The sequence below is a fragment of the Centruroides sculpturatus genome, unplaced genomic scaffold (genome assembly GCF_000671375.1).
Source record: "Centruroides sculpturatus isolate CEXI.00-Female unplaced genomic scaffold, Cexi_2.0 scaffold458, whole genome shotgun sequence".
Taxonomy (NCBI): Eukaryota; Metazoa; Arthropoda; class Arachnida; order Scorpiones; family Buthidae; genus Centruroides; species Centruroides sculpturatus.
The window spans coordinates 426,953-443,882 of record NW_019384732.1 but is presented as its reverse complement, the minus strand read 5'-3'; the positions used below and the strand labels follow the sequence as shown (position 1 = coordinate 443,882).

General features: G+C 35.3%; 1 protein-coding gene across 1 annotated transcript in view; it reads right to left on the bottom strand.

Moving 5' to 3' along the window:
- Window positions 1-1,253: 1,253 nt before the first annotated feature.
- LOC111628219 (calpain-D-like) overlaps window positions 1,254-16,930 on the bottom strand; it is a 166,217-nt gene continuing 150,540 nt past the window's right edge. The window contains exons 12-13 of the mRNA XM_023371959.1: window positions 4,923-4,948; window positions 1,254-1,640 (exon numbers count right to left, since the gene is read on the bottom strand). Coding sequence (XP_023227727.1) covers window positions 1,463-1,640; window positions 4,923-4,948 — 204 coding nt within the window. The 3' untranslated portion in view covers window positions 1,254-1,462. The remainder of the gene's footprint in view (window positions 1,641-4,922; window positions 4,949-16,930) is intronic.

The window sequence follows — 16,930 nt, the reverse complement described above, 5'->3', positions numbered from 1 at the left end:
AATATGATTACAAATTTCAGCCCGGCATTGTGACGATGTCACAATAAATAATTGTTTGTTCGTAATTACAGTTTGTGGAAACTTTGATTTCAACTTGTGAAATTATTTACAATGAAAAACCACATTTTCACCTTTGTCGTGTTATTAACCACAATATTGAAGTTAAGACTAACTAACCCTTTTGTTCGTTATGTTGTAGTGTGGCCGTTGGCCATATTATTGTATTTAATAATTAATAATTCTATAAATGTAGGTTAGGCTTAAGGTTTTCTTTGTTTCTATCCCTTTCCTGTTGACCAAGAAAAAAAGACTTAATTTCTTAATTACTTTACTATCTAGTGGGGAGTGGTGTCAAAAACAACGTTGTAAAATGAAAACAGGAGGAGAAAAACAAAGTAATAAAAACGAGAAGGGATCTGGGCTGTCAACGGAAAAGGTCGACGGGGGATCGAGCTCTGAATCGGAACAGAGAAGAAAAGTGAAACTCGACGAGGGAAGTCGCTATCCAGCCCATTAAAGGAGGTCAAGAACTTCCTGCTAGACTGCCAATTTTATTGGACAGACGCAACACCGACAATATTGAAGAAAGTGGATTATCGACGAGGATGTGAGGCCGGGACCACATACCCTCCGGACGGAAACCGGCTGTCGAGCTAAAGTCAATATATCGGTAACTTATTACGTAAATAGGGCCGGTGTGACCAAGGAATGGGGTGTGAGACGATATAATTGTCGCATTCCAAACCTAATTGACAAATCCGCGATCGTCAATCGTGAGAACGAGAGAGGGGTCGTCCGCCGAGTAACTTTGGACGGTCACCTTACAGAAAGTNTATTATTATTATTATTCAAATATTGCATTTTATCTAATGTGTTTTCACTTTTAGTTGCATTTAAAACTTTATTATGATGTAACATTTACAAACAATAATAAATATTTAATAATTCAACCCAGAACAATCCTCTTTTTAAAAAAAAAAACACATAAAAAAGGAACAAAATTATTTTACAAAAGTATAAATAGTAAATGTCATGTTCTGATTAATAAATTAAATATTTGGTTTAATTGACTAGTCTCAATTTCTTACATATAATTTATTTAAATTCTTCTCAAATAATTATAAATAAATAATGAATGAATTCATTAATGAAGTGGATTATATATATATATATTATCATAATTTTTTAAAATACTTATTTTAAGCATTTTTCTTTCATAATACACATTATTTTAAATTATTTATATTTCTTGCAAATCACCAAATTTTAGGATATTTTAAAAATAATATTTCATTAATATTATATTATAACTAAATAAAATTTTTTCCTAATTTAATTTGTAAACTTTTCAAGTATATATAACTTCAACCAAAACCATAAATAACAAGGAATAAATGGAATGTTTTAAAGTACATGGAACTATTTACCATGAGCATAAAAATTTTTAATCAGACTTAATGGGTCATAGTGGTCTTGGAGCATGAAGGCCAAAAACCTTACGATCAATTGCAGGATCATGATTGGTCCCAGGAGGTCCCCAATCATGTAAACCTCCATTATAGGATACACGATGTGTTAAACGATGAGCTATTGAAAATCCTCCACTACCTTCCAATTGAGTAAGAACAATAATCACTTGTCTGAAAAATTTAAAATTTACAATTAGATGTCTGAATTTCTATGATTCCAACAATACATTTTTTATAAATAATTACTAATCAAAACAAATAATTAATTCCTCAAGAACATTCTTAATTTAAAAATGATTAAATATTTTGATATATTAAAGTCATCTTTATATTGAAGATATTGGAAAATAACATATTTTTTCTAATATCACAGTACAGTAAGACACTGCTTAATGCAGGGGATACATTCCTAGATGACAAAGCACTAAACAAAACAGTGTTAAACAAGGTCATTTTAACACAGAGTTGATAGGGAAAGGGGAACAGGCATGTGACCAAAAATAAACAGATGTTACTTTGATTTTAAGTTATTTTTAAATTAATTTGCATAATAATATATGTTAAATAACACAAACATATGCACACAGAAATGTAAAGTTCATTTTTTGTGACGAAGGTCCTGGCTCTTCTGAAATTCTTGTTTTTGTGATAAAGTCATGTAGTTTCATTTGTTGCTTTCTTTTTCTTTCCTTAAGCAAATGTTGATAGTGGGAGATTGCATTCAAAACTTCTCGTCTCGCTTTTGCACTCCTTTCAAAATCTGGATCATTTGTTACAATTTGATCAATGATTTGGTTATCGTTACCAAATTTTTACTAAGAAAATCTGTAGAGAAATTCTTTGGGTTCTTCATTTTCATAATCACTATTCTCCAGTTCTACAAGAATTCCTTGTTCTACCAGTTCTTGAAGGTCTTTGTTGGTAAGGATCTCACCAGAAATCTGCAGTAACTCCACAATATCCTGCTTGTCTACATCTCCTAGTCCTGCTGTATTGATTAAGTTGACAATTTAGTAATAGCAATTCAGCAATAGGCTCTTCTCATTGAGAATTCTTGGGTACCTTCAGCCATAACTTCTTCCACACACTGTTCATGCATTTATCAGTTAATTCTTGCCAAGTGAAGTCGATACTGCCTATGGCATCCATGTTGTTATATTTTTTCCAAAATTATACTTTTTTCCAAAATTATATTTTTTCCAAACAAACATAGATAGATTTAGAAGTTACGACGAATTGCTACCTTTCAGTTCATCAGATCAGTTCATGTTCGGGAATAATTGTATTATATACGAATCAATGAAATGCCACAATAATTTGAATCAGCATAAATTTTGAGCTTTTTTTAGGCAGACCACATTATATCGAATCAGCATTAAGCAGGGTCTTACTGTATTTGAAAGAAAATACAAATCTTTACTAAAATGATTTTCCAAAACTATTGATGAAAAATAGGGTTGTATGTTTACAACTATACAACCCTATTTAGGAGGAATATTAAATAAAATTCAAGTTATTTTTAATTTTAAAATTCTTAAAAATGAAATAAAAACTGTTCAGTTTTAAAAAACAAATATATACATTCATGATACAGTATACATTCTTTGTAAAATGTTGTTGATTCTGTTTATCAAATAAATTTATGAAAATAACATTCCATTATAAAAATGAAAGGATTAAATGAATTTGATTGAAGAAATATAATTGGCAGATTTTATATTTAAAACTTCAAAAAATGGGAAATCCTGTACAGTTAAACATTTCTTTGTAATGGGAGTTCCACAGCATACAGTGTATAGCATTATTTCAAGAGTAAAGCAAGTGAAACCTGCAATAAGAAGAATGGGAGTGACTGAAAGAAGAGGAAAATCATTGCAAGGAAGAGGAACCATTAGAAGAAAAAAACCCTTGGAAAAATTTGGAGAAATGCTTAGAAAATTGGGGAAAAAGTTCAAAATTTTACATGGACATGTTTGCAAGATTCTGAAGAAATGTAAAGTAACTATGCAAAGTCTGCTCTAAAATGCACACTGAAGCAATCTGCTACTAAAAAAGTCCTTATGCAGAAGCTGTGTGATGAAGTCTCAAAGACATCAAACAATCTTGATGTGGTTATGGGTGATGAATCTTATTTCACTTTTGACAGAAGAGAATGTGCAAGTAACAAATTAAAATAAACAAAGTTTAGTAAAATTATAATAACATACAAAAGAAGAACTAGATGTGGATCCTCAAGTCAAATTCAAATGACACTTCAAGTTTATGCCAAAGATTCTGGTTTGGTTGGAAATCAGTCTAAAGTGATGTTTACTGGCACTCAATGCCCCCTCATGGCCCTTCTTACTACTGAAGAAGTCTTTGGCAATGAATGCATTTAGAAGAGATTAATTCCCTTCCTAAAGAAATACTACCCTGATCAAAGATATGTCATCTGGGCAGATATGGCCACCATCCATTATGCTCATGATATAGCTATCAAATTGGACTATTATGCAACAGGTCACATCATCCATTGCTTTTAGACCTAAACATTCTCAGTAATCTGGCATTCTTGTTAATCTGTAACCCTTCTGTGCAAGGAATGGCCAGATTAGCAAAAGTGTTAGGGAATACTAAACTAAAGCAAGTGTCGAAATCAAAAACTGTGTATGAACTGGCAACACCATAAAATTGGCATGTAAAGTACTATATTATTTTTACGCCTTTTACAATGATTAGCGACACAACTTTGTGCCAGAAATAGCCGTGACCTAACAGGTACTTTATGCGGATTCGCGTTAATGTGCCAGGCCTGGACTTTAATTAAGCGTGCACCAAATTAAATAATGACAAAGTTAGTCAAAATCAAATTCAATATTTTATAATAATTCTAGTAATAACTATGTACAAATTTTAGTAACAAATCAAACAACAATTTATTCAATGAAAATCAATAAGAATCAACCCGACAAAACTTAAATCAATCTATTTGCTAACTTAAATCTATTCACCTTTGGAACTTGACAAAATTTTCAAAAACTTAACTTATGTACAACAATTCTTATGAACTAAGGTCCTANTAAATGTAGGTTAGGCTTAAGGTTTTCTTTGTTTCTATCCCTTTCCTGTTGACCAAGAAAAAAAGACTTAATTTCTTAATTACTTTACTATCTAGTGGGGAGTGGTGTCAAAAACAACGTTGTAAAATGAAAACAGGAGGAGAAAAACAAAGTAATAAAAACGAGAAGGGATCTGGGCTGTCAACGGAAAAGGTCGACGGGGGATCGAGCTCTGAATCGGAACAGAGAAGAAAAGTGAAACTCGACGAGGGAAGTCAAGGAGAAGAAGCTATCCAGCCCATTAAAGGAGGTCAAGAACTTCCTGCTAGACTGCCAATTTTATTGGACAGACGCAACACCGACAATATTGAAGAAAGTGGATTATCGACGAGGATGTGAGGCCGGGACCACATACCCTCCGGACGGAAACCGGCTGTCGAGCTAAAGTCAATATATCGGTAACTTATTACGTAAATAGGGCCGGTGTGACCAAGGAATGGGGTGTGAGACGATATAATTGTCGCATTCCAAACCTAATTGACAAATCCGCGATCGTCAATCGTGAGAACGAGAGAGGGGTCGTCCGCCGAGTAACTTTGGACGGTCACCTTACAGAAAGTTCAAAGTGAGACCTGCTGACACTCCTGTGGAGGGGCGGTGGCTGGACAGCTGCGTCTCCCCCGGGACAGAAAAACAGACATTAGGTAAGATTTACGGGTCCGTCATCCGGGAAAGGGCTTGACCCGACTCCGGAGGGGGAACGGCCCGGACGGGGATGTTCGGCGACCACGTGGCCCAATCACGTCCCTGGCAACAGACCAGGAACCAATAGAATCGAAGGGGACCAGCATTCGGACCAACCAAAATCTCGGGATTTCGGGGGGAAAAAGGTTATAGAAGCCTGAAATCCCAAGAACACGGGGAGGTTGCGAGGTGATGTTCGAGAGCGTCAGTCCAGGAGACCCGAGGCAATGAAGGATCCCAAGCTCTGAAAGCTAGAACGGACTTTCCCGTGATGGTTCTCCATCTTTCCAACGTCCAAGACTGTGCTGGAGATGAACCTTCTTCGGACCATTGCCCAGTATCAACGGAGACGAACTCTCTACACGTGGGACCCATAATCGTCGAGACAACTCTCTCTCTGCTGTGCGGGACCTACCTCCCTGGATTGTGTAACCCATTGTAAGCATGATTTTCCATACAAATAAACGCATTGATTGTGTAAATACGGTCTCTGTGTGAGTCTCTCTGCGTCCTGCAAACCACTACCCCCATACGGAAAGGGCTTTCTCGCGTCATCTGACCGATCGCGGGCAAAGCGAGGGTTTCAGTTCACCTTTAACTGAAAGGTCAACACCTCCCCACAGTGGTGTCTACAACTCCTCATCCCCACAAGGAGAACAGGAGAGATCCGTTAAAGAAGGAGAAGAAAGAACCGAGGAAAGCCTCTATGACAGGAGTAGATGATCAGAGACGACAGTAATCCCACCCAGTATCACGGAGCATCCAGAGTAAAAAACCCGGGTATTTCCATCTTCCTCTTATTCTATCCTTATATTCTCCCTCTCTTTCCTTCTTATAGTTTGTAAGTAGATTAAATATATATATAGGCACTTATAAAAAAAAATTGAGTTATGTATCTCAGATTTTGTATCCTCATCGCCTACATGTTGGGGTCCAATACTGTACAAAGAACCTGATAACATATAGCGAATTAAAGAATAGTTTGTAAATTAACAAGAAAGTGTTTGTTAATCATTGTTTCGTTCACGAAAAAACGGAAATAATAACACTTTAATTCGCTGGTGGTTATCACAGTAGACAACAACTTTAGACACTGACGCCGCGAGAACGAATACGGAATGGAAAATTACCAATCCGAAATGAATTGTTAAATAGGCGAAATAAACAGAACTGTTTTAATCTCGGTTTCTGTTAATTATGCATAATTAAGAAAGACGTGATAGATATCACTAGTCTTGGTATTGGAAGAAGAAACCTTCACTTATAATTTTTTATACGCTCTCTAGCCTGAGGAAATAGAGTCTGTCTCCTCGAAGTGAACTACTGTTCTTCTCCCAAAGGCTTTGTACATTTCTAACCTTTGAAGTTGTTTCGGCCGAGGCACTATTTTTTTCTCAATGGCGTCTTTTTTATTTCTAAGCAGTATGGAAACTGTAGGGTTCGTCTAAAACCCTACAATTATCTCACTCCTTAGAATTCTACCACATACGGCAAAGCCCTCTGATGCATCCTTATAGATAAAACAGAAGACTTTGCCGTATGTGATAGAACTGCCTCGACTGTAAGATTTGCAAAGGCCATATACCCACAAACTGTTTAGGATGAATATAGATAGTTCACCTATATGTTACCGTAGGCCTGTAATCATATAATTTAGCAAAATCGCTATAGAGGAAATTGCCGTCAACTTTGATGCTGTAAACAATCCACGTTTATATCAAAATATATTTTAAATTATCGTCATGTTACTGAACGACATTTAGTAAAATCATTATAAAAAGTTTTAATGAAAACAGTTAATTCTTTTATTCACCTCATCAAGTATGGCCGGGTTCTGTTCGAATAGTTGATTCTCTACTTTAATCATATTCTTGAAAACATTCATTTGTATTTAATGAAAATATTGAAACAGTAAAATATTTTATTAGCTTTTTATTTAATTATTTAAGAATTAAAAAACAATTTACTTATTATATATTAGCACAATGAATTAAAATACAAATAGTATAGTCAGAGCCGGCCCTACCATAGGGCGAACGGAGCAGCTGCTCCAGGCGCTAAGTCCTATGGGGCGCCTCAGTGTTAAAGAAAATTAAAGAGTATAAATTAGGGGCAGCCAAGGGGGCGCCATAATAGGATCTCACTCCATCCTAAAACTTGCCTCAGGCCGGCACTGAGTATAGTCATGTTCTGAATGAAAACAAGGATAAAAATATTTATTTTACTTTGTTTTTGGTTCATTTGTCTGATTCCAAGACATTCTACACTAAGTCTTTTGGAAAATTACTAGTATTTTCCAGGAAAACAAAACTGCACTCTGTGGCATAGGTTTTTCTGTTTCAGCTTCACAAGAAAACACAAATATGGTGATTTGCTTCTGATGCTTTGTCTAAGGCAGTTTAAAACATGCAGGTTTGAGGGAGGATGTGCATGTCCAATGTCATAATCAACAAAAACACCAAGAAACGTTTAAAATATGCACGTGTGCAGTTGCAGGCTTAAACCCATGTTAAACACTTGTTGTAAAGATCAAAATAAAAAATTGTTGTAGAAATCAATGTAAATTTCCAGCAATTGAACACTTGATTGACAAGTAGCACACAACCAGCTTACAACTGGCAATTTGCCCATAGACTTTACATGGTGAATTTTGATCGAATTTCAAAATTCCAGGTTTGTCATGACACTGGTCTTGCCAAGTTGTACATATTTGCAAAAAATTATGTTTGATGATTGTGTAGTTGCTTTGCACTTCGATCACAGACAAACAATTTCTGACTTATGAAGAGCTTTGCTCAATAAAAATTTTAAATTTAATTAACTATTTTTGCTTTTTACTTAGTTTGTATTTTGATAAAATGAATTTTACAAAGTTTCGAAATACAAAATAGCCTAATCATTATAAATCACTTTATTTACAACTTTTATATGAAGATACATACAAATACATCATCAGCCAGAAATATACAACTATTTAGAAACACTACAAGTTTCCAATAATGACACCCTGTTCTTTTCCCATTCATAACATTTATCCAGGTGCATCAAATCACATAAGAAGATAAATAAATAACTAAAAGCTTTACTTGTTGCAAGAAATTGTAATCCTGCAGTGTTTGAAACACTCAATTATTTTACACTTTTTACAAGTACACTTGTAGTGTACTTTAAATACACAAAATCACAATTATATATGTACAACTTTCATTAGACTACTCAAAAGCAGGCCAAGTCTGCTTACAGGCACTCTTTGACTCACACTGATTACTTTTAAAAATTGTAGTCAGCACCTATTTAACCATACCTTTCCTTTCATATTTTGAATTTAACAAATCCACATTACAAGTTAATAAAATCTTTTTAAAAACATTTTATATTTAAGAGTGGCATTTAGTTATCATAAGCATACTTCAAAAATCATTTATCTCATAACAATTTATCAAAGTAAATGGAAATGTTTGTAATTGTTTACACAATTTCACATTCATGTAAATGGAGAGGATAAAATTTCTATCTACTTTAAAAATCTATATTGCAAATTTACTACAAACCACAGGGATCGATTTAAGCAATTTTGAAAAAGTGATCCCTATGCAAACATACTACACTAGTGGTAAAAAACAAGAAGAATCAAATTTTCTATTAATAAAACTTATAAATTTTGAACTGTTTGACCTTTAAAATGGAACTTAATAAACAGAACCATATAAAAAATATTCATTAATCATAAATATTAAAATTTGAAGAGAAATAAATTANAAAAAAAATAAAATAAAATAAAAAATCCTGTACAAAAAGTACATAATATGATACATTGCATAACTCATTACACTAAATTTTGCACATATCAGCAGACTGTGCTAAATTTGATCTTATTAGATTACGATTTGAAACCGATCCAACAAATATCCGATATAAATATTGCGTAAAGAGTTTATCTTGTATCATTATTAATAAAGAATTTTTAAGATCATAAAATGTAAACTTTTAAGTAAAATTCAGGACCGTCGAGAAGCTGGAGAAAACTTAGGGGTCAGTAATGATGCTCAATTCAAGCTTCGAATGAGACGTTTGGGACCACCTTATCAGTGTCGTAGAGCATACCCACAGGGGCAAAAGGGACCGATCTACCCACGTCCCTGGAAACTTTATATGAATATTGTAATACGTTTTCATGTTTAATCGTATTTTCCTTTTTGTTAAATAATTCAATACGATTAATAAGATTTTGCATTGACTGTGTTATTTTTGTCATTCATCACATGCACAATTTCGAAAATATTCTTGGTTTTTAATGTCAAAATTATGCTCATTGCGTTGTTTAAAATGACAGTTAATCTTCGAGACTAAAAATACGAAAGAAATAAATGCTCACCAGTTTGTCTGAAAAGTTTCCACATCTATTGATACTTTATGAAAATAAAAACAAAATATTTTAAACTAGGTTACCGAATACTTTCAGTGCATGAGGTAAATTATCCACTTTAGTTTCCTAAATATACCATCAGAGGTCGCTATTTAATCTGCAGAGATTCTGTAATTTCTCGACGTTTTCTTTGACTTATAATTTCATATACATCAATGATAATTGACAAGAAAAAATAATGCACCGATCTTATCGATGTTTCTAATTTTAGTTAATTGTATGCCGACAGCCGGATGGCGGAGGTAGTAAAGGAGTCGAGACGCGGAGTTCGATTTCGAGTCTTGATGGATATTTATGAATCGTCATGGATAATTAGACACAAATACTAGTACAGTCAATATATTCGTGGACTAAGCAGATTGTGAACAAATACATTTATTAAGCAAATTATTACGCACATCTATTTTCGAAGTAATTTCTGTCGGTCACAATGCTCTGCTAACAGCATCGATAGAACTACTGGAACTACTTCTGAGAAGCAATTTCTGCAATCGCGCGTAATGCCTACTGTGATGTGGTGATGACTTTCTCGGATGATCGAAACCGTTGTTCACAAAATTGTTGTTCTGTACGGCCAAAAAGAAAATAATTGCATGGTGCCAGGTCGGGAGAGTATGCAGGATGTGTGTGAAGTTTTGCTAGCTCAGTTTGCATCAGAAGAGAGCGATGTACGGAAGCAGTCGTGCAGGATAAACCAATTGTTCCACTATAGTAGTGTTTCTCAACGGGGGGGGGGCGATATCGCCCCCATGTGGGCGTTTTTCCATGTTGAAAAGGCGATTAGGAACAATTTATATTTTGGAAGCGGAAAACAATTTTCTGGGCGATATAGTAAAACATTATATTAAGAATAATTAGACATTTTATTCGTTATATCGTACAATAAGTAAACAAATAACATTATGCTAGTCACTAGTCTATTCAATGCAGTACGAATTTGGCATTAGCCTTGGCCCTCGACATCGGAATTTTGTAGTGAAGTGGGCGATACTGCGTAACGGTTTTACTGAAGAGGGCGATACTACGTTGAAGGGGGCGACAATTTCTTAGAGGTTGAGAAACACTGCACTAAAGCTTAGGTTGTTTGCGCAAATTCTGCATCGTCTGCGTGAATTAACTCGTTGCAAACGCCCTGATCTGTGGCGGAACAACAATTGATATGTCTTGCACATATCAATTGTTGTTCCACCACAGATCCTGCTCTCTTCTGGCGCAAACTGAGCCGACAAAAACACGCAAGGCATCCTGCATATTAACCCGACCTGCGATTTTTCCTTTTTTTTGGCCGTGTGATACAATTTCGTGGACGGCGGTTCCGATCATCCGCGGAGGTCCTCATATCACAGCAAGTCTTGTGCGCGATTGCAGAAATTGCTTTCAGGAGTATTTCCAGAAGTTGTATCGACGCTGGCACTGAAACATCGCGGCTGAGGGACATTATTTCAAAAATGGGTGTGCACAATAAATGTATTTGTTCACAATCTGCTTAGTCTTCAAACTTTTTTGATTGTACTGGTATATCGATTTTCAATTCACTTCATCCGATCATCCGATTGAGAGTCTGATCGAACCTATGATGGGCATGAGAAGAGCTTTTTTGCCTGCCGAATAAAAAGCTAAAAAATAAAATAACAATCAGTAGAGTTGCCAGATTCCTACGACTGGATTAAAAGACATTTAAAAACAGCGGCACCCGCAGACTATTAAAAAAGACATCATACATTACTATATATCTATGGTACTTATGGGTTAAGAGGACGCCAGTCGAAAATAGTGTATTTTCCGAATAATGCAATTGTTTATTTGTCAAATTTAATACAATCGTTAAATCAAACAATAAATTACGATTTATAAAGATATAACAAAATTTCACAAATTCTAATAATAAACCACTTGAATATGCAAATTGTTTTGTAGTGTATATGGAAAATATGGCAAACAGGTGATATCTATAATCATCCTAATTGATTTTTTTTATTNAAATCAAAAAACAATTTATTCAATGAAAATCAATAAGAATCAACCCGACAAAACTTAAATCAATCTATTTGCTAACTTAAATCTATTCACCTTTGGAACTTGACAAAATTTTCAAAAACTTAACTTATGTACAACAATTCTTATGAACTAAGGTCCTAATCGTCACCTCAATATACTAGGAACCTTTTTTCTCAACTCTCAAGACTTTCTCTAATCTTCGATCCACAAATCGAATAACTTCAAATTGCCTTGGAACCACTTTATCGCTATTCGACACCTCTTGTCGTTTGCTGCTACGAAGCTCACCATGCTCGTTGCTAACAGAAGCTCACCTCGGTCCCTCTGAGGTTTCCCTCAGGATAGCTGATGCTTGATTGGAATCAGTCTCATCTGGTAAAGCAAATGATTAGAGGCCTTGGGGCCAAAACGACCTCAACCTATTCTCAAACTTTCAATGGGTGAGAAGTCTGGTTTACCCGACTGAAGCTCGGACGATTCTCAGGATGTGAACCAAATACCAAACACTAGATGGATGGATACTGCCGCTAGTTGTCTTCGCAGTAGCCCAGTGATATGGTGGAAGAATGACGGATGCCACCAAATCGGCAACATTTGAAAAGATTGTTTTATTCAAACAATCTTTTCTGGATCTGTACACTTCTTTAGCGAACGAAGTAGCTGTCGCTAAAGAACTTTTTAGTCAACAGTACACCAGAACCAATAGTGTCGAGCAGTTTATATGAACCATGGTACAGCTATACCACATATGGAGACCTTTAGCTCGTGACGAGGAAATAATTCAATGTGTAGTTGCCCAGATGCCTCTGCCATTACGTGAGTATCTGGAGAATCACCGTTCTTATTCATTAAATGAACTAGTATGCACGGCGAAAGAGTACGAATTCAGAAGAAATGACCAAGGTTCTGACAGTGCAAATCAGATTAAGGACTGTCGAAAGGTAAATATACAGCTGGAGCTGAAAAATTTTGCACCAGCAAAGTCACCTGTATCCTGTTACTCATGTGGTGAGGTGGGACATTTTTTGAGGACTTGTCCCAAAGGAAAACGACAAACTGATCAGACGAGTGTCAAGAGTCCCGAACGAGTAGTAACCTGGCAAAAGAAGGGTAATGGAAAAAGAAAACTGTTAAACTAGATGGGAGACAGCGAGAAGAGGATCCTGTCTCCAGTATGGATCCAAATGCCTCCACCGTAGGACTAATCATCAGTGAAGCCTCCAAGTTGCCTGAGGTAAACGTTTTTATTAATGGAGTACTAACCTCAGCCTGGATTGATACGGGTTCTGAGTTTACTTTAATAAATTATTCCGTGTGGAAGAAAATTTCTTTGCAAAATTGAAACATTCGGTTACAAGCTGGACCGAATTTTAAGTTAGCCATTGAAGGAGGAAAAGAAACCTCCATAGAAAAACTTCTGGCAAAGATCCAGATTGGAAATATCACTCTTCGCCAAGAGTGCGTTGTAGTAAAAGGACTTATAATGCGGGTGTGATTTTGCCAAGAATCATGGATTAAAAATGGATTTCCAAAATTTGACAGTTTCCTTGGAAGTACCGCAACCCAGAGATCAAATTTCACCTAAGTGGGATGAACTCCAAACCACTTTGAGTGGTAAAAGGTTAGTGACTTTGAAAAACATATTATTACAATACCCGCAACTGTTTACAGATAAGCTGGGACTAACTAATATGATAGAACATGAAATCATCACTGAAAAGGCGACACCAGTATGAGGACATCCGTACAAATACTCTGACGTGAAGCTAAAGGAAATGAACCGCCAGATAGCGGAAATGTTAAAGGATGGGATCATCCAACCGTCAAATTCTCCGTGGGCCTCACAAATCATCATGGTTAAATCTATTCCCCTTTGGAACTCGATTGATTTAAGAAAACGGGCGATTGGAGATTATGTATTGATTATAGAAAATTAAATCAGGTAACAGTGACTGACAAATACCCTTTACCGATTTTTTCAGAATTACTGACTTCGCTTAAGGAAGTGAACTTTATAACTACATTGGACTTATCGTCTGGTTACTGGCAAGTGCCGTTAAAAGAACAAGACAGACCAAAGACTAGTTTTATTACGAATAGTGGCTTGTATGAATTTCTGCTCATGCCATTCGGTCTAAAGAATGCGCCAGCGACATTCCAAAGACTAATGGACAAAGTCCTAAAGGAAGATAAAGAGAGGTGAGCTTCTGTTAACAATGAGCGTGGTGAGCTTCGTAGCAGCAAATGACAAGAGGTGTCCAATAGCAATAAAGTGGTTCCAAGGCAATTTGAAGTTATTCGATTTATGGATCGAAGATTAGAGAAAGTCTTGAGAATTGAGGAAAAAGGTTCCAAGTATATTGAGGTGACGATTAGGACCTTAGTTCATAAGAATTGTTGTACATAAGTTAAGTCTTTGAAAATTTTGTCAAGTTCCAAAGGGGAATAGATTTAAGTTAGCAAATAGATTGATTTAAGTTTTGTCGGGTTGATTCTTATTGATTTTCATTGAATAAATTGTTTTTATACTGGCACAATGAAGTGACCTTCTTTATCAACACTTGGCAAGTTTTCAATCTTTATTCAGTTAGAACGCCGTGCTACACATTTGCGTTTCGGGTATTCACCCCTCTTCAGCTAACTAAACAAGTATAAAATAACATATTCAACAATAAATTAAAATTATACAAATTGATTTTTAACCAGTGAAACATACCTCACTCCGATACAGACACCTAACTAGTACTGTACATAGCAGAACTTTAGACTACATAAATGCTTTCTTTTTTCCTTTTTATTTACAATGACACAAGCGGCTTTCTTAATTTTTAACACTCAGATAAAGTAATTGACAAATAGTACGAATTAAAACAGTTACATAAAATCATGCCCCTCTTCTTCGTTCTTCTAAGCGTATTCTGTAGGCCAATTTTCCAACACTGTCATCTAGTCTGCCAATTTGCAATATATTACGATATACCTTGATTTTAATTAACTGACAGGTCAATTGACAGACATCTATTAACTTTAAAAAACGGCGTTCTAACTGAATAAAGATTGAAAACTTGCCAAGTGTTGATAAAGAAGGTCACTTCATTGTGCCAGTATACAAACATAAATAACAACACGGTTTCGACAACAACAACAAATAAATTGTTGTTTGATTTGTTACTAAAATTTATACATAGTTATTACTAGAATTATTATTAAATATTGAATTTGATTTTGACTAACTTTGTCATTATTTAATTTGGTGCACGCTTAATTAAAGTCCAGGTCTGGCACATTAACGCGAATCCGTGTAAAGTACCCGTTAGGTAATGGCTATTTCCGGCACAAAGTCGTGTCGCTAATCGTTATAAAAGGCGTAAAAATAACAGTACTTTACAACTGGCGCCCGAACAGGGACCAGGAGTTGGTTCCTTACAACCATGCAAGACTGCTCAAAATAAGAAGAGACCTGTTTTCAGTTGCGCACCAAGTTATGGATGTGTGAACAAATGCATGTATAGTCTTAGATTAGAATAAAGTTTAATTCTAAGTTAAAGGACTGCCTCGTCATTGTTCTAACAATGATTATGGGTCCAGAAATGGAAAATTAAGTAACGAAGACTAGAATCATGGAAATAGAATTAAATAGAACCACTGTGTAAAGAAAACTTTGTTACTTTGTAAAAACTTTGTTACTTTTGTTGGAAAATACAGATGAAGGCACTCCTGATCAAAAACGATTCACGGGAATATATCAGTGGAAAAAAAAAGCAGAAATTATACTTGGAGATGAAAGTACAACGAAGGTGGCAGAACAATGGGACACAGCGAACTGAAGGCAATGTATGATATAATTCTCACCATAAGCCCAACAGAATTAAAACAGACGAAAGGATGTAAAACCTCACATGAAATATGGAATAAGCTACATGAAATTTTTTAATCGAAAGGTCCTACAAGAAAGGCTATGCTACTAAAGAAATTAATTCTCAAGAAAATGAGGGAAGGAGACAACATGGCAGATCACATAAGAGACTTTTTCGATATAGTAGATAAGTTAAAAGAAATGGAAATCTCCATAAATAAAGAACTATTAACAGTACAACTGCTATATAGTATACTGGACTCATTCGAACAATTTAAAATTGCTATTGAAACACAAGAGAAACTTCTTTCGCTGGACATACTCAAAATAAAGCTAATAGAAGAGTATGAGGTGCAAAAACGAAATGACGATACCAATGATTCGAAGAATTTGAGAGTGCTGTATATAAGCAAACACTGGACAAAACAATCAGAAAATAAGGGGCCATTCAAATTCAAATGCCATAACTGCGGAAAGATAAGTCATAAGGCAAGAGAATGCTAGGACAGAAACAAGCAAAAACCAGCAAGAGCTGTAACTACAAACCTAACAACACGAAAACAGGAGTCATATAATGATAATATTATGGCAAATGAAGGGAAAGAAAATCTTAAATGGTGTCTAGACTCAGGTGCTTCATCACACATGTGCAATGATAAAGCAAGATTTTCTAACATTGAAACATCCCACACAAGTGAATTAAACTTGGCCAACTCATCTACAATGGAAATCAAAGGAAGTGGTGATGTAATAATTGAAATAAAGGAAGGATTTCAAGCCAAATTGGAGAACACACTCTTTGTACTAGAACTAAGGACCAACCTACTGTCAGTTGGGATGATAACTGATCATGGATTCAGTGTACTATTCCAAAAGAATCAGGCAATTATCATGGATCTGAAAACTAAAAGCGTACACATGCAAGCATTTAAAGAAAGTGAGCTATACTATGTGAAAGAAAGGTGGGAGGAATCTAAACTTTCTCAAACAAATGTTAATGAAAATGTGGCACAAATGTTTAGGTCACTTAAACAAAAGGGACATACAGCACATGGCCAACAACCTAAAGGTCAAAGGACTAAATATAGGATGAAAAGAAGAACGCGACCCCTGTGAGATCTGCATAAGAGGGAAACAAACCAGATCATCATTTCCGAAGGAAAACAAAAAGACATGCAGAGAAATATTAGAACTGATTCATACTGACATTCGTGGACCAATGAGAACCTCATCATTGAGTGGATCAAAATATTTCATCACGTTTATTGATGATTATTCTAGATGGTATGAAATATATTTCATGAGAAACAAAAGTGAAGCTTTCAAGAAATTCAAAACATACTTAGCCTTTGTAGAAAATAAAACAGAAAAAAAGATAAAGGCAATACCCAGAACAATC